The 24,653-nt window shown below is 28.5% G+C and overlaps 1 protein-coding gene across 1 annotated transcript in view; it reads left to right on the top strand.

Moving 5' to 3' along the window:
• The window catches only part of LOC142324497 (uncharacterized), a 48,474-nt gene extending 26,856 nt beyond the window's left edge, over window positions 1-21,618 (top strand). The window contains exons 2-3 of the mRNA XM_075365325.1: window positions 19,008-19,177; window positions 21,324-21,618. Coding sequence (XP_075221440.1) covers window positions 19,008-19,177; window positions 21,324-21,593 — 440 coding nt within the window. The 3' untranslated portion in view covers window positions 21,594-21,618. The remainder of the gene's footprint in view (window positions 1-19,007; window positions 19,178-21,323) is intronic.
• The last annotated feature ends 3,035 nt before the right edge of the window (window positions 21,619-24,653 follow it).

Genomic DNA, 24,653 nt, shown 5'->3' with positions numbered 1-24,653 from the left:
CAGGTCTCATTGAAAGCACATCAATCGTAACAGTCACCGGTAACACGACAAAGATTTCTCATGAACATTTCTTTTGTGGTTAGGACATGCACATCCATAATAAGGTGATGGACTCGCCTACCTCACCTTCGTAACACCATCTACCTTCTCTGCAATCTTCCTACGAAGCCGCTCAGCATCGTCCGTCTCGGCCCGTACTCGAAGGAGAAGATCTTCCCACTGACCCTGACGGGCCGAAAGGACACCAGACTCGCCCGGCGATACGTTGTCCTTCATTGTTCGCAGGAGGTACGCATAGAAACTCCCCGTCGCTTTCACTACATCGGTCGCTGTAGGCGGCCCCACCGGCCTCTTCTCTGGACGACGATTCTTCAGCGCCTGTTCACTCAATTCCCTGTCGTCAAGAACACCTGAAATTTACAGTCACTCCTACTGCCAAAGTATTCCACTAACCTGCGTAAGTAGCTACCGAGTCCAGTAGGCCCGCAAAAACACCCGACTATCCGTTCTCACCACATCAGGGATGGCCTTCATAAGGCTTTGAACGATCCTGTCCTCCCCCTTGCCAAAGTCAACGACAATGACGTAAGTGGTTCGCTCAAATTCAACCGCATCACCAGGTAAAACAGTGGTGTTTGACCTATCGACACCAGTCCACTAATCTCTTGTAGACCACCTTCATTAACCAGTCTCCCAACCTAAGGTATCTGAAGAAGGGCTGGAGAATGTTGAGGGTGTCCAACACCCACAGCTAAGTCCAATAGTCACGCATAAGAAGCCTCATCAATTTCCCCAGGATCTGTCGTCAGTATAGAAGAACAAAATGTATTTTTCGGCCAACTCCGTTGAACCAGTCCAAAATGAACCTCATCAGAGACCCCTTCCTCAAGAGCTTGAAGTAAGTCACCCAGATCATGTCCTCCATCAGGTATCTGAGTCAGACCCTCACCCGGGGTCTGAGTGGCCACCTCTTGAAGCAACACAGCCCGCTCAGTCTCATTTGCGTCTGTGTAGCTTCCTTCATTGTTCATACGGTTAGTTTATTTATATTTTTTTTTATGTTTTTACTTTTTGGATTTATTCCTTATGTTTTTATAATAATGTTATGTAATATTTCTTGTTTGAGAATTTTAATTTGTATTGTTGCTTTTATTTGTGTTTTTTTAAATATTTTTCTTGGATTTTATTGTTATCGATTCATTTTTTATTATTATTATTTTATTTTTTTAAGTGTAGATTAATTTCTATATTTATATTTCAATTTGGTTGAGGTTATCAACCTGAACGAATAAGAGCTGAATTTTTTTTTTTAATTTTTGATTTCTTACATTTTTTAATAAAAATTTTTTAATTATTGATTTTTTGGTTATTTTAATTACTTATTTTTTGCTTCGTTTTAGTTTTTAATTAAATTTCCATTATTTTGGTTTCATTTATGATTACCAAGGGCTCATGGTGAATCTTCAATTCTGGTTTTACAGTTTTAACTGGTATTGTACTTAAACTTGGTGAATACGGTTTAATTTGTTGCTTGGGTTATATTTATTTTATTAATATAACTAAGGTTATTTTTTATTGGTATTTGTTTACTTGGTTGTTTTTATATTAAAATATTTTGTTTAATTCAAAGAAATTTAAAAAATTTGATAGCCTCTTTATTCGGTTGTCACATAAGTTTAGTTATATGTGGGTTATTTATTATAAAAAATTAGGAGGATTAGTTGTGGCTATTTCTTTTATAATTGCTCATGGATTTCTTTCTTCTGGTCTTTTTTGTTTAATTAGTATTATTTATGAGCGTTTAGGTAGACGTATATTTTTTGTTAATAAGGATCTTTTGAATTATTTACCTTTAAACTTTTTTAAAATTTTTATTTTGTAAAATGAATAATATCATATCCTCCTAAATTACATCTGTTTCTGAAATTTGTTTTGTTATTTATATTGTGATGAAGATTTAAATATATACTTTTTGTTGTACTTTTTCTGCTTGTTCTAGTATTTTAATTTTTTCTTTTACCCTACATGGTTTATTTTCTACTGATTTAATTTTAATTAGATGTTATTATGCTTGCGAATATTTTGTTTTATTACATCATTCTTTCCCACTTTTATATTTGATTTTCTTTATTATTTAATTAGTTTCTTTAAAAATTTGATTTGTGATGGCAAACATATTTCTGAAGGATAAACTTCTTTTTTTTAATTGAAATCTTTTTTAGTGTTTATTTATATGAGTATAATTTTTTTTGGATGACTATATAATTATATATATAATTCTTATTCTATAAAATTAATCTTTTTGATTGAATTTCTAGTTTTTTAGTTTTTTTTTGTATTTTTATTATGGTTGTGTTTATTATGTAGTTCAGGATACACGGATGGTCATTTAAATTTAATTCGTTTTTATTTTTTATTTATTTTTTTTTATTTTTATGCTTTATTTAATTTGTTATTCGAATGGGAGAAATTAGGGTTTGTTTCATATTGTCTAGTTATTTATCATCAAAATTATAATTCTCTCTGTTCATGTTTAATTACTCTTTTTTATTTTTTTTATTATTATTTTTAGTGTAGTAAAGTTATTAATATCCTAGTAAATAAAATATAGTTAATAAATACCAGTAAAAGATTTGAATACTAGACGGTGGATACAAATGTACTTTTGTGGTTGGGGTTCAATTAACCATAAGTCTCAGGAATGGTCGGCCTAAGTCTGTACAAGACAAAATCTCATTTACATGTCATACATATAATTCTCATCTCATTCGGGATTCGTTGCTTATTGTTCTCCAGAAGAAAAGATTGCAACGTCACATGAGAAAAAAAAAGTATAAATAAAAAAATAAATCGGATTGTTATGAATATAAAATTATTATTAATCAACAACCAGTTTTTTTTTTTTTTTGTTAACCTCCGGGACTACTGTTAAGTATTGCTTCAGAGGATGAGATGAATGACAAGTATGAATGAGAAAATGCCATGCCTGACCGGGATTTGAACACGAGACCGTTCTTCAACTTTAGATACTTCTGGTATTTATTTCTATTAAATTATTATTATTATTTTTTTTAAATATTTATTTGATAGTTATTTCTGTGGTAACTATAACGTTATCTTAATTTGCTGTTTGTGTTGAAAATGAATCAAAGAAAATAATTGCTTTTTCAGCTTTTAAGACATTGCTATTTTATTTTTTTTTTTTTGTTTGTTTTGGTTTTTTAATAATTTTTTCTTCATTTATTAAATTCATGCTATTTTTAAATTTTCTTTTTTTGTTTTGTGTTTTTATTCATTGTTTTCTTTTTTGTTAATCCAAGATATTCGTTTTATTAGGAGGTATAATAAAGCAACGTCGTCATCAAATTGTAATGTTTATTGTTTCTTAAATGTGTCTATGTGGTTTTCCTTTTTTCTGGATTTTAATCTAGGGATTTTAGTAGAAAAATTACAGTGAAATGTAGTTTTAATACTTTTTATTTGAAAAAATAAATGTTTTTTTTTGTAACTGCTTTCCTTTTGTAAGAATTAAGTCTAGTATTAAAATTATTTTTGTTAATGTTAATAAAGTTATTCATTCGGTTAAATTTATTTTTTATTTTTTTGAAAATATTGGTATAATTATTGAGATTTCAATATCAAATATTAAGAAATTAGTTATAATTAGAAATAAATGTGTTGAAAATAATTTTCTAAAAGATTTAAAAAATTCACATTCAAATGAATGTTTTTTCTCGTCTTATTTTTATTTTTTTTATTTATTTTTTTATTTTTTGTAAAAAATATAAAAGTTATTATGATTGTTTAGTGTTACACTTGTTAATAAAGTTAATTATCTTTTGGTTGGAGGCAAACTATACTTTTTTGTCCAAAAAAAGTCATTTATTTTCCTCTTCCGTAGATTCCGTAGATGTAAAAAAAAAATTGTTAAATAGAGGAATGAATAATCATACTACTTTTTACAAAGTGTTGATATCAGATTGTGGCTTTTAATCTAAATTGATTGTTTCATGAAAAATGTATTTTTGTATTGAAACATTTATATAAACTTTTTTCATATGCGTGATGAACGGTCTAAAGAGTGGGGACTCATGTCAAATCTTTGCTCCCCACTCTTACGCCATTCATCACGCATATGAAATAACTGGCAAAAAGATAAATTTTTTAATTTGAAGCTACGACTTTCACATAATCTTACATATCACCATCCAAAGCTTCTTCTTTGAGTGATGTAAAATTTTTTTTGACATAGTTTTTATTTTCTACTTTTTAGTGAATTTAATATAAGAATGGTTTTTAAAATATATATTTTTTATTTATCAAAACATTTCTATTAATAAATGCTACACTGAATTTCAATCTATTTAAACCTAAAAATAGCTAAAAAAATTAAGGAATAATGCTTAACTTAAATGATATACAATAGCGTAATTATATAGGCATTAACTCTACAGTAGTATTAGTTATATTACTATAATGTAGGAGTACTTTACTAATGATAATGTATTTGCGAGACTGGTAAAAGTGCAACCGGAAGATTTAGACAGAAAAAAAAGATTCGTACAATATTATGTTTTATAGTTTTATTTTTTTTAAACTGATTTCAAAAAGGAGAGTGGAACTAGAAAAGAAACTCTTCATATAAAAAATATCTTCTATCTACCGTTAAATATACGGGTAGATATCGGAATTAAAAAAAAAAAATACTTTATTTTAAATTGTTTAAAAGAACGTCTATTGCTTTTTTTGACTGAAACATTAATTCACCACAGAAGCTTACAAAGAAGCTTGTGCGTGGGAATATGAAAATTTCTAAGTATGAAAGATGCCAAGCCTGACCGGGATTTGATCGTAGGACCTTCGGATAAAAGGCCTAGACGTTATCACTCTTTCACAGAGATCGGCATTTATTCTTAATAGTTTAATACTTTATACTTAATAATTTAAGTCTTTTTCCACCCGATTATGAAAAAATTTGTTTTTGTATCGTATAAACGAAGATCAAAGAAATACCTTATAATGATAAAGAGAAGTTTTTAGAACAAATAAAGAAATAAAATTTATCATCCCCTAAATAAACTCACTTTTTGCTGTATCTGTAAAAAGAAACCATTGAACTCTTAAGACTATCTTTATTGATTTAAATTCTACACAGGACAAACAGAACGAATCCTAAAAAAACGAGGTAGAATAAATAGGTAACAGTGATGTAAAATAGATTTTCATTTACCTACCGGATTAGAGAAAGAGATTATATAATAATAAAGAAATATTAACAACCAATTATTTTACATACTACCCTAGTCGAAGGTCTGAGTGATTGCAATATGAAGGAGTTTGTGTTGATGTACAACCGCGTGATGCACAATCAGTAATAGTAATATATTCATAATACTCGTATTACAGACTGCAATATTCTCGTAATAATTAATAGTTTTACTTACAAGCATCATTACATTTGCGATGAGACGAATTTCATTTATCCTTTTCTTGGAACATTTTCTTTCCAAGTGTCTTCTCTGTTGAATTGAAACGTTTATGTTAGACTCGATCTTCAGTACATTTGTGGTGAATAATGAAATATTTTACGTGAGGAGAAAGAACCTTTCAACAAAAAATCTATTTGCTTAAGCAAAATTATTATTATTTATGTGTGTGTGTGTGTGTGTGCGTGTGAATTAACATCCTCATCGAGGCTTCGCCCGCACTATACTGTTACTTTCGTTTAACTTCGCGGTCAATTTTTTTTATTTTATGTTTTTAGTCAAATAACTGGAGGCAGGTACAGACAGTCGCGTCACACATACAGTAACAGTGGCAGTGGTTGTGATAATTTAGCCCCGTACATCGTCGCACCCCGCAAAAAAGCGAAATTAAAAAAAAACGCGAAAATAGATTTTAGGTGTTTATCTGAAGAATACGAGTATTTTCAGGCCCAAGCCTACAGAATACCTCGTTTATTATAATCTGAAATGGGGAAAATTTGCGATCATTGTTCTACATTTTTTATCTTTCTTCACTCCTTTCAAGGTCGAATTCAGTAAGTCTAAAAATTAGTTTTGCAATATTCACATGAAGACTATAAGCGCGCGCGCAAACACACACACGAAAAATCAAGTTCATATCTCTATTTGATACACAGACATTAAAAAAAATAGTTTGGTTTCGAAAAAAAAATACAATCAGAAATCAGTTTTAAAATAGGAATTTCAAAAAATCTAAAAATTGTTTTTTTTAGATATTTACATGAAGATTACAAATACCAAAAATCAAGTTGATATTTTTATTTATTACCGAGAAATTAAAAAAAATAAACCAAGTTAAAAAATCTAAAAATCCATTTTAACTCTTTAAAATTAGAATTTCAAATAATCATTCTTAGGCGTGCCCTTACACAGTAAGGAAAATGTTTATACAAATTTTCATCAACTTAACTTCAGTAGATTTTGCTGGGTGTCGATTAAGAATGACTTACAAGTTATTTTTTATATATATTATATTCTCAAAATATATTATATTGATGTTTTTTCAATAGGTTGCGTTATTTATTTTTATAAAAAATTAATAAGATACCTTTTAATATTGAATTACATTTTATCTTTGTGTAGTGGTTTGTGAACCAACCTGAAGTAGCAAGTTATAGGTTATAAAAGATAAATGCTTGTTTTAAAAATAGATCATCTCATCTCTATAAAGAGAATATTGGTTATCCATCTGTGAAATAAAAAGAGGTTTTTTGAAATTCTTTGGACATATATATATATATATATAGAGAGAGAGAGAGAGAGAGAGAGAGTTAACCCTATATTACGAATATATAGATAGATATAAACATACATACTCACAGCAGAATATATTTAACTAATCAAATAATTTTATCATTTCAAACTTTTTTTTTATTGACCACGTTGAGAATTTTAAGAGATCTCTGTTTCCTCAGAACCGATTTTTTTATCGATATCAATCAATTAAAAATATAATTAATGATTTAAAATTTTAAAATAATGCTTATTATTTTTGTCATTTAAATAAAACAATTTATTTGCTTCTGTTACAATCTTTTGCTAAATAATGATTTATTACTTTAGTACCACATCTAAAAATTTATTTTAAATGTACGTGTCGATTATGAAGTTGAAATAATTTAAATTATATTTACTATTTCTTGAAAGAAGGCAGTTATATTAAAATTTTACTTGTTCAACAAACAATGAAAATATAATTACTGGACATAATAATTTTAAAAGTCATTGCCATCTCTTATTTGAATTTTTCTTTTCTTTTTAATTGCTTTATTATGAACAAAAAACAATTTGATTTGTTGAATAACTGCCGCCTTGGTGAAGTACTTTGGTTAGGTTTAATTATTCTAAATTTTTTATTTTTAAGTGTTAAATGATATGGTGGAAATCAGATATGTTTATGCCGGCTTGTTACTAGTGTTTTGTTACTGTTATTTTGTTTGTTTTGTTTAAATCTTTTATTTTACTGGTTCAATTAAATAAATAATAATTTTTATTTTGTATTGTAAAAAAAATTTATTATAATATTTGAACTTCTAATAACATTATATATACCAATATTATTTTATAATAATATTTGAACTTGTAATAACATTATATATACCAATATTGTATTAACTCATGTTGAGTCATTGACGTCGGGTAGAAGAGTCAATGAGGCAGCGTAAAGTAAAGCTTTGCTTTTAGCGTGGATGGAGCCGAGTGAGCCGCCAGGAGCTGTGTGCAGCTGTCCGAAGGACTTTTAAAAATTATAAGTCCTTTAAAATAGAATTTAAAGTTCTTCATTTAAATACCACATTTAAATAACCCTGCATCTTAAGATTTGTTAAAATTGTATTATAAACTAACAAATTATGATGAAAAACCTTCGTCATGCTTGCATTCCTACGAATTTAATTTTTCAACACTAAATCTAATAAATTCATCATCAGAGTCATTCTTCAAAGGAGTCATATATATTAAGTATACAAATATTTATATAAATTTGAAATAATAAGATTTAGATTTTGTTTTTTTTAATTTTTGTTCTTTTTTCTTAATTGAGAATATAAAAAAAGGATCATATTTTAAACTGACTTGCTCCAACGATTACTGTGCGTTAAATGATGACGAAGGGGCAATCACCCTTCGTTCGTATGCAAATTAGTATTCATTTATACAAAACAAAATTTATATGCTTGTAAGCAGTATACTGATGTTCGTCAAAATATCAGAAACAGCTGCATACATCTGTATGATCTTTTAACAATACATTTTCTGAGATTTTTTTTAAAATTTTGAATATAAAACTATGAAAATAATTTTATAATTGGCGGACAGTAAGAATTTATGTTACAAATTCGATGTTTACAGGAGTGATAATTTATGTTGTTGGCTAAATCGCGTACTGTAAAATTATGTATGGTTCTTCTAAATTAAACTTATAAAAAAAAATAAATAGATTTTTTAGTATTTCAGTAGTCAAAATTGAACTAATTGTTCGAATGTAACCCAGCTTAAAGAAGAAATTCTAATAAAATTCTCTAAAAATTAAAGTTCATGAAATTGGTTAAAATTGTTATTCGTATATTCGTTTTACCTCTTATATTTTTTTTTTAACAGAGGGTCATATGCTTCCCATTTCAATTATTATTCTGTATTATTTACTTACAAATGACACATTTAGTAAAAAATCATGAGGAATTAAAATTTTGTATCTTTTTAACTCCAAAAACTATCTCTATTGACCTCCATGTCAAATTGGTAACGCATAAGCCGGTTTTATCGTGATATTTCTAATTTCAATCATTTTTAGAATTAGTAATTTTCCATTTTAAGTTTCGAATATGTGGTAAATTTAAAAAAAAAATTATTATTATTTTACTTACTTAACCTGGCGCTACAGGTTCTAGGTGGACTTTGGCCTTCTCCATAATTTGCCTCCAATGTTCCTTCCTCCTCCAGATAAGTGTTTCCAGTTTTGATTTCTGTATTTTCATTCCTAATCAGAAGCTCATTGCTTGTATTCGATGCAATTTCCGTTTTACAAAATGGAGCAGCAAATAACATCGCCCAACCATCATGCTGGCTGGCCAGGGGAATTTTTTACTGGAGTTCCCTTCTCCTAGGCAAGCTCCTTCGCTACAGCTTGCAAAGGCTTGCCCAACCTAGAATTCCTGTGGGTTTATTCCCTAGGCTCTTCCAACTTCTCTGCCGTTGGGAATTTCTTTCTCTTCCTTCGAGGCCATTGACCGGTTTTCACCCTGTAACCGTAGGCAGAGGCCCTTACAAGATTTTACCATCCGCAGCGAGATTAACCAAGATCTTTTAACAAAACGATATTTCTCATCCTGCACATCCCCCCCATCTTTTAACTGATGGAACCGGCTTGCGGAAATGTTATTATTACTATTGCTATTTCAAGCAAAAAATCGATTCCTAAATTGTGCGAAAAAATTTAATTATTTTGACAGAAGAAGAAATTTTCACTTTGAATAGTATAATTTTAAAAAATAATGTAAATTTAATCTTCACTCTTTCCCAAACAGTTTGAATTAGATTTTTTTTATTTTGTAGAGGATGTTACTGTAGTGGCCCTGTTATTTAAACACCTATTATAAATCTTTCCTGTGCGGAAAAATATTTATATCGATGTATACATCAACTTAGAGGAAAACGTTTTTAACGAAAAACGTTTATTACATAAACAATCTGAGAATTGAATTTATCATTTTTTCTATTATTTTAATAGTTTTTCAGTATTGGTTTCTTTTACCTCAACGATATAAGCTTATATAGATCAATATTCAGAGTATTTTCTTGAGAAAACTTTAGAAAAATAGTTAGAAATTAAGGATGAAGTAAAAATAAATATTTCCGTACTTTAATAATGGATCTTAGATTACATTTATTGCAGTTTACAACATTTTTTTTTATATTTTGTTTCTTATTTTTATAAAGACACAAAACTTTTGACTATAATTCTTTTCAAAAAAAAAGTAATAAGAAAAAAGTAAGTGAGAAATATTTTGTAGGCCTATCAATGTTTAAAAATATTTTTTTTAAATAAAATAAAATGTTATTCAAATTTAATGTTTTCAAAAATCTCAATTTTATATTCTTTATACATATTCGAATTTTTGAAGTTGTGCAAAATTAGGAGCAAGCAAGTTAAGAGTAGTGATTTTTTAAATTGCCATTAAAAAAAGAATAAACTGAAAAATTCCTTTCTTTAACTGTTCTGTGCGATTCTCTGAAATTTGTTTATTTTGTTGTACTTACCTTTTTAAACCTAGGTTACCTTTTTAAACGACTACAAGAAAACGATAAAAGATAATTTTTTTTTTTAAACAATAATTTTTGACTGTTTTATAATACGGAAATTGCAGATAACTTTTAAAAAAAAAATTTTGAGAAAGAAGAGCTTAAGAATTTGTTGAAGATGTGAGTTGTTTGTAATCATTAATATTTGACTGTTATAGCATATTAGTATAATCTTATGTATGATAAATATTTTTATACTAAACTACAACAAATTGGCTGTAAGAATTGTATTAATTTGCATTCACATATTGCATACTTATATATTGTATATAACATACACACACACACACACACACACACACACACACACAGAGAGAGAGAGAGAGAGAGAGAGAGAGAGAGCGAGCGAGGCAGGCACACATACACACACACACACACACACACACACACACACACACACACACACACACACACACACAGAGAGAGAGAGAGAGAGAGAGAGAGAGAGAGAGAGAGAGAGAGCGAGGCAGGCACACACACACACACACACACACACACACACACACACACACACACACACACACAGACAGACAGGCATACATACACACACACACATATATATATATATGTGTGTGTGTATTATATGTGTGTGTGTCGATTTGTAAATATTTTTTGACTTAATATTTTCTATAAATGTATGTATGAAAAAAGGGTAACAAATACGAATTCCTTTATCCTGGCTGGAGCTTTATCTTATTTCACGCTCGGTACATTTCGGTCTCTTTCTGTTCATTCTTTTCAAGACACTTTTTTCTTGTAAGTAGAGTTTTTTATAGTTCTTTTTAATGCATATCTAAATTTTAAATAAATAAAAAAATAATTGAATCTCAAGTAGTTAATTATACAAATTTTTAAGTTCTTTAAATTTCATTGTTTTGAAATTTAGATAAACTATTTTTGATGACTGGTAATTATTTGATTTTTATTTGGCGCAAACTTCAGAAATTAAAAAAAAGTAAATTAAAAATAAATTAATGGTTTTTACTTTTTATTACGTTTTTTTTTGTCGGGGAAATTCGATTTATTATTTTTTTAAAGTTTAATTTACAGTCAAATACTTTAGAGGAATAAAAATAAAAGGAATATACTTTGAAACAATCTTTATTTGTAAACCGATTTTTTTTTAGAAAAAAAAACCATGGGTCTTTTTCAATAAAAACTCGTTCTGGAGTATTACCATATAATTCCTCATTGTGTTTTGGTGAAATAAAGATAGATTTATATCCTTTACTGGCGAAAAAGATTAAAAAAAAAAGATTACTAACTATTTCGCCAGTAAATGTTGATTTAACTCATAAATTAACAAGCTAAAAAAATATATTACAATTGAAAATAACTAGAAAAAATAGTTTCGTTAGCAATGACAAATAATTATTATCATTATTAAGTTATTATATAACCATTAATTAATAAATTTAGTACTGTTACAAAGATTGATGATATAATATAAAAGGCAGTGAACTGTAAATATGAATGGATACGAAAGGGAATTTTCAACCAACTGCAGTAAATTTTTTATTATTATACAACCCATACAATTACAAAACAACCAGGGTAACAAATGTATATATGTGTTTTATAGACGTATTATGTTTGTTAACAGATTGTGATGACGGGTGAAGGAAGGGTAATTTGTTAACCAGCTATTACTATCGTACGGCGGTAAAGATTACAGAGTTAATGTAGCGAAAAGATCATATATCGACCATATATATATTACATATTATATATGAGTATGTTTGTTAAAGAAAGCCGAAATAGTGAGGTCTAATTCTAATAACAATTGTTGATGGTTATATAGCGGTTTTGATAATAGAATCATCAAAATCATCAATCATTGATGTTCGGTTTGTTGGTAAACCCTTTATGTTAAACCGCATTAGGTCATTTTAACATATTATACATATATGGGCTGTACGAGAAGACCAAACATATTCTGTTGGATGGTATATGTTATTCTCTATAATTAATTGTTTACTGCTTCATTGCTTGTACTGTATCTATTAATATTATTACTACTACATGCAGATATGTATTATACACGCGTGATACAAACGTTATGCGTATTATTGTAAACATTACGCGTTACGTAACCCTCATTAGTATTACGTTATAATAAAATCATTCATGCATGTTACAAACACACGTTCGCTCACACCCTCTCTTTCTCCTTTTCGGGAAAAGTGATGGTGGAGCGGTGTAGACAGAGAAAGATAGAGGAAGAACGAAATGGATTTGATTCAAAATCAAACAACCCCTTATGTGAATTGCTGAACCCTTTAACGATGCCTGTATCTCCCTCATCTTTATTTTTATACCACCCCCTCATTGACTTTGTATATTGTCTCTTATTGTGTCTTCTATCTGCGGCTATAATTTATTTTTTTATGGTTTTTGATCACCCTTCGTTACATTATTATGTACCATGAATATGTGTCGTTAGGTGATGTATAAAAGTGTTTTATGTATTTACCTTAATCGTTTTCCGAATTTTAAAAATGTATTTTACAGGAACTAAACAGCAACAGTAATAATTGAACATAAAAAAGAAGCCGTAATAAAAAAGGAGTCCGACAAGGATGTTCCCTACCCCGGTTACTTTTTAATCTTTACATAGAACTAGCAGTTAATGATGTTAAAGAACAATTTAGATCCGGAGTAACAGTACAAGGTGAAAAGATAAAGATGCTACGATTTGCTGATGATATAGTAATTCTAGCTGAGAGTAAAAAGGATTTAGAAGAAATGAACGGCATGAATGAAGAACTACCGTATGAAAATAAACAAGAAAAAAACGAAAGTAATGAAATGTAGTAGAAATACTGAAGATGGACCACTGAATGTGAAAATAGGAAGAGAAAAGATTACGGAGGTAGAAGAATTTTGTTATTTGGGAAGTAGAATTACTAAAGATGGACGAAGCAGGAGCGATATAAAATGATATTGTAAGAAATCTTTCATTAATTTTATCCCGTTTTTCAATTCAATAAGTCAAAGATTATTGCAATTTTATATTTTATTATGTCGTATGTCTGGATATAATTATTGGGAAGTGTAATTACTATATTAAAAATACTATATTATTAATAATTAATTATTATTAATACTAATATTGGAGGGAGAGGCAGAAGGATAAATTGTGCAGGCAGGCAAAGATTGGAATATGTAAGACTAATTGTTATGGATGTAGGATGTAGGGGGTTTACTGAAATGAAACGACTAGCACTAGATAACGGAGTCTTGGAGAGCTGCATCAAACCAGTCATATGACTGAAGACAAAAAAAAATTGTATTCACATTCCCCTATTCCTAACCATTAATAGATATTTTACTAGTTTAATACTTACTTTTTTCCGTTTTTTTTATAATATTTTTTATTTTATAATTAATCAAGATGAATATTGAATTCATATATTATACGGGTAAAGTTTTATTAAATAAATATCTGTAATAAAATGTCTTATACAATTATTCCAAAAATTTTTCTATTTGATGCTCCTTATTTAATGTAAATATTTACATCACAGGTCCCCTTAAATAAAATAAATAGTTTTTTTAATCTTATCTGTAGATAATAATAAATAATACATTATATAAACCACGTCATTATAAGATAGATTTTAATTCTAAAAATTAATTAAAGTGCACATTAATTATTTAATACAAACTCATGAAATAATGTTTAGGTAAAAAATACATGAAAATACTAAAAAAAAAAAAAATCAATAAATAAAAAACTGACAAAAAATTCACAGTTTCGAAATCATTATTAAAAATTATTTTGAGCAAATATTTTTGCATATGTTGAACGGGATTCAAACAGGTTTTTTTTAAATTTTAAATAGTATTATTTAAAAATCGTCAAATGAAATAAGATTGTTTCCGTAAAAGAAAATATTTTATTTGTATTTTAAATAAGTTGGCGGGAAGATTTTGCGATTGGTTCATCAGTTTATTAAAATTGGTAACGGAAACAAAATGAGGTTCATTTCATAAGTCGAAGTATTGTATTGAATTTTACGAAAAATGTTTCGTTGTCTAGTTTGATAGAAATGGATAATGTTACTTTTTTAAGAATAAGTGACCATTCCTTTTAACAAATATTGTGTATTCGTACACATAAACAATAGAATATTTAACACATCTAATTTTCTTTGTATACACGATTCATAATTATGGGAGCCAGATATTCATTTGAGCGCCCCTTTTTGTACCTGAAAAACTCATTTGGCTTTTTGATTTTCCATACTTCTGGAACTGGGTTAGAATTTTTATTAAAGAAGTTCCTGATTTAATTTCGGATGAATATTCAGTATTTTTGAGAAAAAGTAATCCGAGGCATTTATCTGAATAAGTCAATATTAAATCATAGTAGTGTGTTGATCCCATCGTGATTAAAATTACTACGATCTCCGATTCTTTTATTCATACTTATTTCTTTTTCAGAATGGTCTACTGCTTTAAAGTAGATTATTCTGAAGAGTACAATGGAGCGATTTTACATGTGCTAAGAATGAGGAGAGTAACTGCAACATTGGTATTTGTGTGGGTTGGTGAAGATGGATCACCCTCTTAGTTATTTCCCTCGGCCTGATTCCTGTGAATTTCTAAAAAAAAAAAAACTGCACGTATGGTGGAGGCGATTTTATTAGGTAAATTTGGTGCACCTAATGCTAGGTACATTTTTGTTCATCATTAGTAAATAATTGTAAAACATAAATATTTATTTTTTAAGGGAGTCAGTAAGCGGTGGAAAAAACGAATAAAATGTCCTCTTATACGTCGTTAAAAAAAAAAAAAAATTATTTTATATTTTTTCATCGAAATATTTTATTAAAATTTATCTTATATAATACCTACCGCAGGTTTAAAAAAAATAATAAAAAAACAATTACAGATTATTATTATTTTTTAATTTTTAGCCCTTTAATGATACTGCTAAAAACTCTTTTAGTAGATAAATTATAAGGAATAATTTATGCTAACAGGAAGTGTGAAAACCTGTGCCAGGTATTACAAAGTGTTCCATCTAAAATGTATAATTTTTTTTCTTTTAAGTGAACCTAAAAGTTTTGTCGGAGTTTTTTTTTAATAGGGTGTGACCCCCTTAATATATTTTATCTTAATACATTTTAACCGAGGTTAAGAATAAGATCGTACGTACTGCAAGTTTGAAATCGGTTCAGTTGTTTTATCACAATGCTGTATAAAATAAACAAAAATTGATATAATAGAGATGGATTTAGAATAGCAGCTTTATTGATTACTGAACGGAATTCACATTTGTCGCTGTCCAACAAACTTTTAATAAATAAGGTCATTCTGCACACCATATGAACGTATGGTATACAGTTATGGGGTACAACGAGCAAGTGGTTATTAAGCAAGAGGGCATTGAGGTTATAAAACGCTTCCAGAATAAGTTGGCGAAAATCACCGTGGCGATTCATACAGAGGCGCAGTGGTTTGCACGGAACTAAGAAATTTTTATCTGGAATTGACTTAATCCACGAGGAAATCAAGCGGTTCGGTTCGCATTACAAACAACGGCTAGGTAATCCTGTGAACTGTCTAACGCTGAATCTCCTAGACGACAGTGAGGACGTCCGGAGACTCAATCGCCTTCATGTGCTGAACCTGGGGGAGTCCGACTGACTCTTGGACTGGACGTCATCTTCTAAGTGATGATCATCTTCTGTATGCTTTGATGAAGAGTCTAAAATCCTCTCATAAACTAATTATGATCTTTTTTTTATTTTCCTTTTTCTTGTTATATTATTTGGTTATTTGGTAGTTTTGCGGATTTTTATACTTTTGAATATGTTCGAGTGCATTATGCACATGGATTGTTCTATGTATGTTTTATTGAGGGGATTCCTTGGAAACCCCTCATCAAGTGTTAATTGTATTTTATTTGCTTATGGTTCCTTTTTGGAACCGATTTAAATAAACGTATTGTGATAAAAAAAAATAATAAAATAGAATAAAAATTAATAATTGAATAATTAATTCGATCTTTAATAAAATGAAAAAAGTATTATGAAAATAAATTCTAAATAATTTACAGACAAAATAAACTGCTATCTATATATACACTAAAACAATGTATATATGTGAAAAATTAAGGGGACAGGGTGGTATCATGTGGGTTTATTTTTAAACAGCCAATATTACAGCATTTTCATTTTTTGTCATTATTTTTTTCGTTATAACAACGAGCTATTATGCAAAATTCCGAACAATTAGATCACCCCATTTATCAATGGATATTTACAGATAATATACATAGATAGCGTTGGCGTTCAGTATATATAGAGGTATATGAAGGTATGTATTAAAGCTTATATGTATTCGATACAGTAATGTGTTTCGAGTCCGTTAAATTAAAATAGTATGAAAATACGTTCCAAGTGGTTTTTGTTTTTACGACGAAAATACGTTTTTCAATATATATATATATATATATATATATATATATATATATATATATATATATCGTATATGTGTTATTTATCATCAATAAATAACAACAATTGACCGTTTTTTAATTGTTATAAATCATTTAATAATAAAGGGATACCACCCTATTGTACTCTGTATATAATGTTAAACATATCAAAAAAATTCCATTGAATGTAACAAAAACTCGTGACTTTTCTCTCTATCATATTGAAATATGTACGTGACAAATATTTTGGTAAGGGAATAGCATCCAGAACTCAATATAATCTACCCGGGGATAATATTTGAATATATGATGTTTTTATAAAGGATCAACAGCCAAACAATATTTAAGGATAATTTATGAGTCAATATAATCTGTTTATTGGTTAATAATAAAAAAAAGTGTAAACATTGACTTCTATTAAATAGGGTATCACATAATTACTACCATCATTGATTATTTTTATTAACGATGAAACTTCTCTCTTATTATAAACATTTTTTTTTTTAAATAAGAAAAGGGAAATTTTGTTTTAAATTAACAAAAAATAAATAAGAATAATTAAATACCATAAAGTAACATCTATTTTAGATTTAACCTTTTTTAATTCTAAGTTAACGTAGCTGTCGTAATATTTAATACACGTACGCGGAATTTTCAGTTACATTTCAGTTTTTTGTTATACTGAATACAATTTTACAGTATAATATTATTTTATTCTGTTTTTATTATTTAAAATAGATATCGTAAGCCTAATTTATTTCAGATGCTGTGGTAGCCTTTGTAACATACAAAGGCCCCAAACATTTGTTTATTTTGTCAAATACAAAATTCCAAAATTTCTAATTCGTGAAAAATTTTGCTTAACTTTATTTATTACAAATAGCCAGGGGGGATATATAAATATATTCCAGAGATTCAATGTACAGTCTGCATTTTTAACTTTGCTAGTGACTTCTAGATTATGCATTATTATACTAAACGTCATTGATTAAACATTCTTTAATGTTATTGTGAGTTATGTTACGTACGTACAATCTTTTACTAGGCACTTCTTAATTTCTTTTTCATAATCATCATCTACTTTATCTAAATCGTTTCTACTTTATCTCACGTTTCTTTTATATCTTTGAGAAGGAATGTCTGAAATTGTTTTTGCTACACTGGATTTCCTTGGATTTGGTGTAATTGTTGTTAAGAAAAAAACAAAACTTAACCTGTACTACGTTGAGCATCTAAGTTGAGTGTTATGATAATGGCGGTTTTTGTCTGGTTTCTCTGTATTATTGTCAGTTTATTATCGGATAGAGTTTTGTCTATCTTATAAAGTTTGATGCAATTATTGTTATACTGCAGCATTGTTGTAAACACTACATTGTTTAAAAAATGGTTGCTCTTACTCGAGCACAGTACAATTAGTTTTTCTTTGAGAAAGAGTGTATTAGAATTCAGATTAATCTTAAAAAAAAGAATACATTTCATCTTCTCAAAAATTTGAACTTTGAAAGATAAGATAAGATTAATCTGAATTATTCCTTATGAACACTCCTTAGGAAAGAGAATTGATATTAAAAATGTTCAAAAAGGAACATTGTAACGAATGAACAGGAGCATAACACCACCAAAAAAATCCTTTACAGCCCTCTTCCAAGCTATGAAAATCCACTATAATTAAATCTCTCGATAGAAGTATCTAAGAGCCATTCGAGAAAACGTTCTGGGTTATTTAAGGAAATATTTGGATTATTTCTAGAAATTTTAGAGAAAATAGGAGTATTCAAATGAAGAAAAACCGAGTGAAAATTTAATATTCAGCTGGATTCTTAACGGACTGTCAATTTTTATAAATAAAACTTATTTCTATTATATTTCGTTAAAATATAAAGAAAAACTTTCTCTTCAACTAATTTATTTTTTATTTGTTATTATTTTAACATATAATAAGGACCTCTCCAAGCTATGAGGATTCACTTTATTCAAATCTCATTACAGAAGTATTTAAGAGCCACCCGAGAAAACGCTCATGCTCATTTAAGAAAATATCTCGCTTATTTCTACTTCTATTTTTAGAGAACATAGAAGTATTCAAATGAAGTAAAAACTGAATGAGGATTTAATGTTCAGTTAGATCCTTATGGGATTGTTAATTTTTATGAATAAAAGTAATTTTTATTATAACATCTCGTTAAAACGTAAAAAGGGATTTTTCTACTACTAATTTATTATTATTTTAACAGGTGACAAACAAGCTATAGAAAATAAGAAAAATGGAAAATCAAAACGTGTAAGAACAATTTTTACCCCAGAGCAATTGGAAAGATTAGAAGCCGAATTTGAAAGACAACAGTATATGGTCGGACCAGAAAGACTATACTTGGCTCATGCTTTACAACTCACAGAAGCACAGGTATGATTACAAAAAATAGACGTTACTTTTATAATTATTTATATTTTATTCATTTAATTACTGCAATATTAATTAAAAATTTATTTACCGTGTGGTTCATAAGTAATTGCATTAAATAATCAATTAATTATATTTTAAAAGAGCAAATTATGTTTAAGGACTTCGTAGATTAATTATTACTAAAGTATTCAAGCAAAATTTTGATAAAAGCTACGGTAGCGCTCGTAACGGAAGGAAGTGAAAGCATCCCGAAATATCACGTATTTACATGTTGCCTAATCTTTCCTTTTCTGAGTATTCGATAATCTAGTTATGAAGTGTGCTTTTTTTTATATAATTCCTGTTTTTCTTTTCAAACTCTCCGTTTCAATTTAAGCCGAATACAAAAAATAAAGATTGTAAAAAAATAAAATTCAATTTTGATTACTGCCTTCATTGAAGTTACTACCAGTTTATTCCAGTAAAAAAAAAAAATAATAATAACTAGATTACATGAAACTAAACATCTTTCATACTTTTAAGATCAAATTTTCTGTGACTAATTTACTTATATATTAATGAAAGTGATTATGAGTAATGACTAATTGTTAATGGAATTGTCAAAAATTTAAGAATTAAAAAGGAATTATTAAATACTCTATATTGCTCCTCATTTCAGTTCCAATCCAGTACTATTCTGTTGCTACTTTCTAACAAACAACTTTCTCCCCTGGCAATCCGAGGACGTAACAAGCAGTAGGTACACTTATTACACTCAAAGGTTGGAGCTGTCTCTTCAAAATCGTGGAAAATGTACATCTGAATTAGTGGTCCCATACCAAAAAATATATCATTTTTTGTTACGAATATTTGTGAAATTTTTTTATTTATATTAATTTTTTTTTTTAATTCCATTATTGTGTAGTTATTTAAAAGGTACCAACAACTACTTTTGAAACTAGCTGTGTAAAAAAAATTAAATGGTCACTATTTTGGTTTGTTTAGGTGTAGCCAAACTGTTTTCCGTCAAAAATTTTGAGTTTCCATGCTTGTTAAAATTACCTATAAAGCCTACCCGTTCCATTTAAACTTTCTTAAAAGCCCCCATAGCTGGAGCGTCCTGAGGGTTTGAGTAGGATGATCTCATACCAAAAAATAGATAATTTCAAGGAACTAATTTTCAATTTTTTTTTTCAAAGTTTAACTGTTATTTAAAGTTATTGTTATAGACGTTACTGTTTTAAAGTTATTTAAAGATTGATATACTTCATGAATTCCCTTATGTGTGTGTGTGTGTGTATATATATATATATATAAATAAAATATAATAATATTAAAATAATTTTATATATAATAATATAAAAAAATATATAATATAAAAAAGTGTTTGGTTGTTGACCTAATGAATCGCATTAGAAAATTTTCTATTAATTTGGATAATTTTCTAACTTATTTATATATATATATTTGTTTATTTAAAAATAAAACATTTTCAATGTAATGCAAATTGCTTAGGTAAGTTTTATAAGATAAGTACTTCTAGAAATAAATTTCTTAGATAAGTATTTCTAAGCAAAGCAGATCAATCTATGATAAGTTTATGATGGCCGCTCAGGAATAGAATTTGGTTAAATAGACTTGTGATCTTACTTCTTACTTGCCGCTTGGAATAATCTTAACAGGATTGTTTAATTTATAGTTTTATTGTTTTTTTTTTATAAATACAGAAATTTTTTTTATTGCTTCTTAAATGGTTTTATTCTTCTATTTATTCATACCTTTTTAAATATTTAATCTACCGATTTCCGTTGTGAAGTAGCAGTGTCTTGTGCCTTTCATTGTTCCCGGTGAGGGAAGAATGAAAGGCAGTTATATTTTCAAGCTTATTTTTACCAAGTTTAGAGTGTTTAAAAGACGAGCTTCGATAAAGGCCATCATGACTATGGACGGAGGGGGTGGTGCTGCGACCAGGATCGTCACAAGGCGAATATCTTTCCCTACGGGGTTCAGGATGGTAATAATTATTTCACAATCAGAATTTGTATTCAGCTGTGGATGTTTCTTTTTATAAATAATCTCTGAGCGGTCTCTTAGTTACTTTATTCCATTAATCGTTTAATATGTCACATTAATTTCCTTTTATATTGAATTATGAATATGATTTTAGGTTAAGGTGTGGTTTCAAAATAGAAGGATTAAATGGAGAAAACAACATTTAGAATTACAACAACAAAGGTTGGCAGCAATGAAACAGCACCAACATCATCAGCAACACCAGCAGCAACAGCAACAACAAAGGCCGCCCCATTCGATAACACATCATCAACCTTCTCATACGGGTCATCAACAGAATACCGCACGAGATTTAGCTGAAAGTGAAGCAGATAGTAACAGCGTTGAAGATACTAGTCATTTTATGACAGCGACGCCTGAGTGACCCGATATTCGTAAACAAAAAACACGTTGACTATTTACGATTTTCCATTACAAGCAACAAAATTGTACAGCTATTTATAAATTAACGATGATATTAATTTTATTTTTTGTTGTGCTTTAACCAAACGAATAATGTTACCTACGGTATTAATTTTTAATTTTATAAAGCGATAAAACTTATTTTGATTTTTTTTATGATAACTGTAATTATTTTGAAATAACTGTTAACAAATTATCTGTATATTTAAGCTATTCGTATTACTTAGATTGTATTACAAATTGTATTACAAACAGCAGTTATTCGTGCAGTGCTGTTAGAATTTTCTTATAACCCAACAATTGACATAAGATAATTGGTTTATTAACTAAAATTAGACCTAAACAAAACGTTTAATTTGTTTTTTGTTTGCTATTAATTTAATTAATATAGGAGTTAATAATACTTTGAGTCAACTTTAGTAATATTTTATTTCCGATATGAATATTTAAAATTACGTATCTAGGTTAACAATTGGTTGTTAATTTTGATACTATGATTTCTCCAGTAAATTGATATGAATAAGGACATATCCATCCGAAAGATCTGCAAATTGTCTTCTTATTTAAGAAGTGAAATAAATTGGAAAGTAAAAAAGATACTGTACATACGTAAGCTACTGCTCGATTCCAAGTTCCGAATAGTTGCAATGTAAAGGAAACGGCTGAAGCATACTAGTATGTCATACGAGGTCTGTAAATAAAGTAATGAGACTGTTCAGAAAAACTATTTATTTATAATCAAATTGTACATAGACTCTATCACCTTAGTAATAGTTCCCTTGGGAAGCCACGCAACGCTTCAAACGATTTCCCATTCTTCATAGCAGTGTTGGAACTCAGAAATCGAATATTCTTCAAATGGTCAGTTAACGTCTTTTTTTTATGTTTTCTACTTTTACAAAATGGTGTCCTTTGAGGTGTTTTTTAAAGTCGGGAACAGGAAAAGTCACAGGGACTCAAGTCAGATGAATAACTGGTTGAGGAACAGGAATGTTTTTCTTTATCAAAAACTCATTAATGCAGAGTGCAGTGTGACAAGGTGCATTGTCATGATGCAGCATCCAGTTTTGTTTGATGACTGGTCTCACGCTGGCAACTCTTTTCTGCAGTCTTTCAAGAATTTGTCGGTAAACATATTAATTTACAGTCTAACCTGCTGGCAAAAACTCCTTACCGACAATGCCATTACTATCGAAGACACAAATTAACATGGTTTTGGTTTACTCATTTTTGCTTTTTGGGACGTGGTGAATTTGAAGTGTACCACTCCTTGCTCTGGAGTTCTATTTCTGGGTCGTACTCAAATATCCAAGATTCATGACCAGCAATAATATTCTTTAAAAAATCAGGATCAGTTTCAACTCACCCTAGAATAACGCGACACACGTCCACCCTGTTGTTTTTCTGTTCAACAGTGAGGTTTTTTGGGACCAATTTTGGATAAATTTTTTCATGTCCAATTCATTTGTCAAAATTTGATTAACTGTGGTATGATTCAAATTCAATTGTTCTGCAATCATTCTAACAGTTAATCGCCGGTCGTACCGTATCAAGTCTTTGATTCGCTCAACATTGTCGTCACTTTTTAACGTTAACGGTTTTCCATAGCGTGGATCGTCCGCAACTGATTCCCGGCCATTTGAAAATGCTTTAAATCAACTAAAAATTTGAGCTCGTGACAGAGCGTCATCTCCATACGCCCTTTTCAATTTTGAAAAAGTTTCAGTAGCATTCTCACAGAGTTTAACACGAAACTTGATTGCACAAAGTTGTTCTTAATTAGTATCACTCGTTTCACGAAAAGTTTGTTTACATCTCACGTGGTAACAATATAGTAAAAATATTAATACCTAATATAAATCAGCTTTTCATATAACCATATGTTTACTAGTAACTTTACAGTGTTGCCACTTTGACTGCCAAAAAAAAAACTGGTCTCCTTACTTTATTTACAGTAAATTACCAGTAGTAATACTAATCATTCTAAAAATATTATTACTCTCTTGATTAATGACATATAACATACATATCATCTTATTAATTAATTTGATTTCTTGCAGCCATAATAAAGACAGCTTTAGAAAAATATCAATAATACAACCGCAATTTCTTATTACATTATTTGCACATTACATTATTTCCAATTAATTAGAGCTTTGGGCTCAGCCGAAGTATTATTCATGCAACTGACTATTAAAAACTGATTCCTCCCATTATTTGTATACATGGTATAAAATATTTCGGCATTTTTTGTTACCTCGTTAGGATTTATAAATATTATTATTGAACTTTTGTTGTTCTATTGTTGAATTCAAATCAAAGTGATATTTGACTCAGAATTAAAAACATCTTTGAAATGTAATAATATCAGATTAGATACCAGATGAGTAATATATTTTATTATGAAGAAGAGCAAAGCAAATAACTGCTGTAAAATATAATTTATATTTTTAAATTGTTGGAAAAGGATAAAAAATAAAATGTAATTTTATTCATTATCTAAATAAAATAGCAAAATGTAATATTTTTAAACATACAGATAGCGGAAACAACTCTATATTTAATAACAGAACTGAAAGTTCGTTTTTAAAGGTTTTTGGTTCGATGTACAGTTTGGTAAATATGATTATTAACCATTTAATAATACGAATATATAATCCAGAGATTATTATTTAATTTTTAAGTTTTATTTACTTAATTTATATATATATATATTAAATAATAGTTTATTGCTTTTGTTATTTTATTAACTCAAAACTTAACTAATGGGGGTCTAACCAAGTGTCTAATGACAACCATCTAAAAAAAAAAAAAACTAGAAAAAAATTAAAAAATAATTTTGGTCACATAAAAATTCGAAATTTGTCTTTCATAGAAAATTACATTCACCCAAAACACATTTTATACTAAATAAAGAAATAATGTCATGTTTTTGTAAATTTCATATATATATATATATATATATATATATATTTATTTTTCTTTTTTATGATTAATCATAATTTTGAAGCATATGCATAGA

Source organism: Lycorma delicatula, chromosome 5 (assembly GCF_047948215.1).
Source record: "Lycorma delicatula isolate Av1 chromosome 5, ASM4794821v1, whole genome shotgun sequence".
In the NCBI taxonomy this organism is placed as follows: Eukaryota; Metazoa; Arthropoda; class Insecta; order Hemiptera; family Fulgoridae; genus Lycorma; species Lycorma delicatula.
This window is presented reverse-complemented; position numbering and strand designations above follow the sequence as displayed.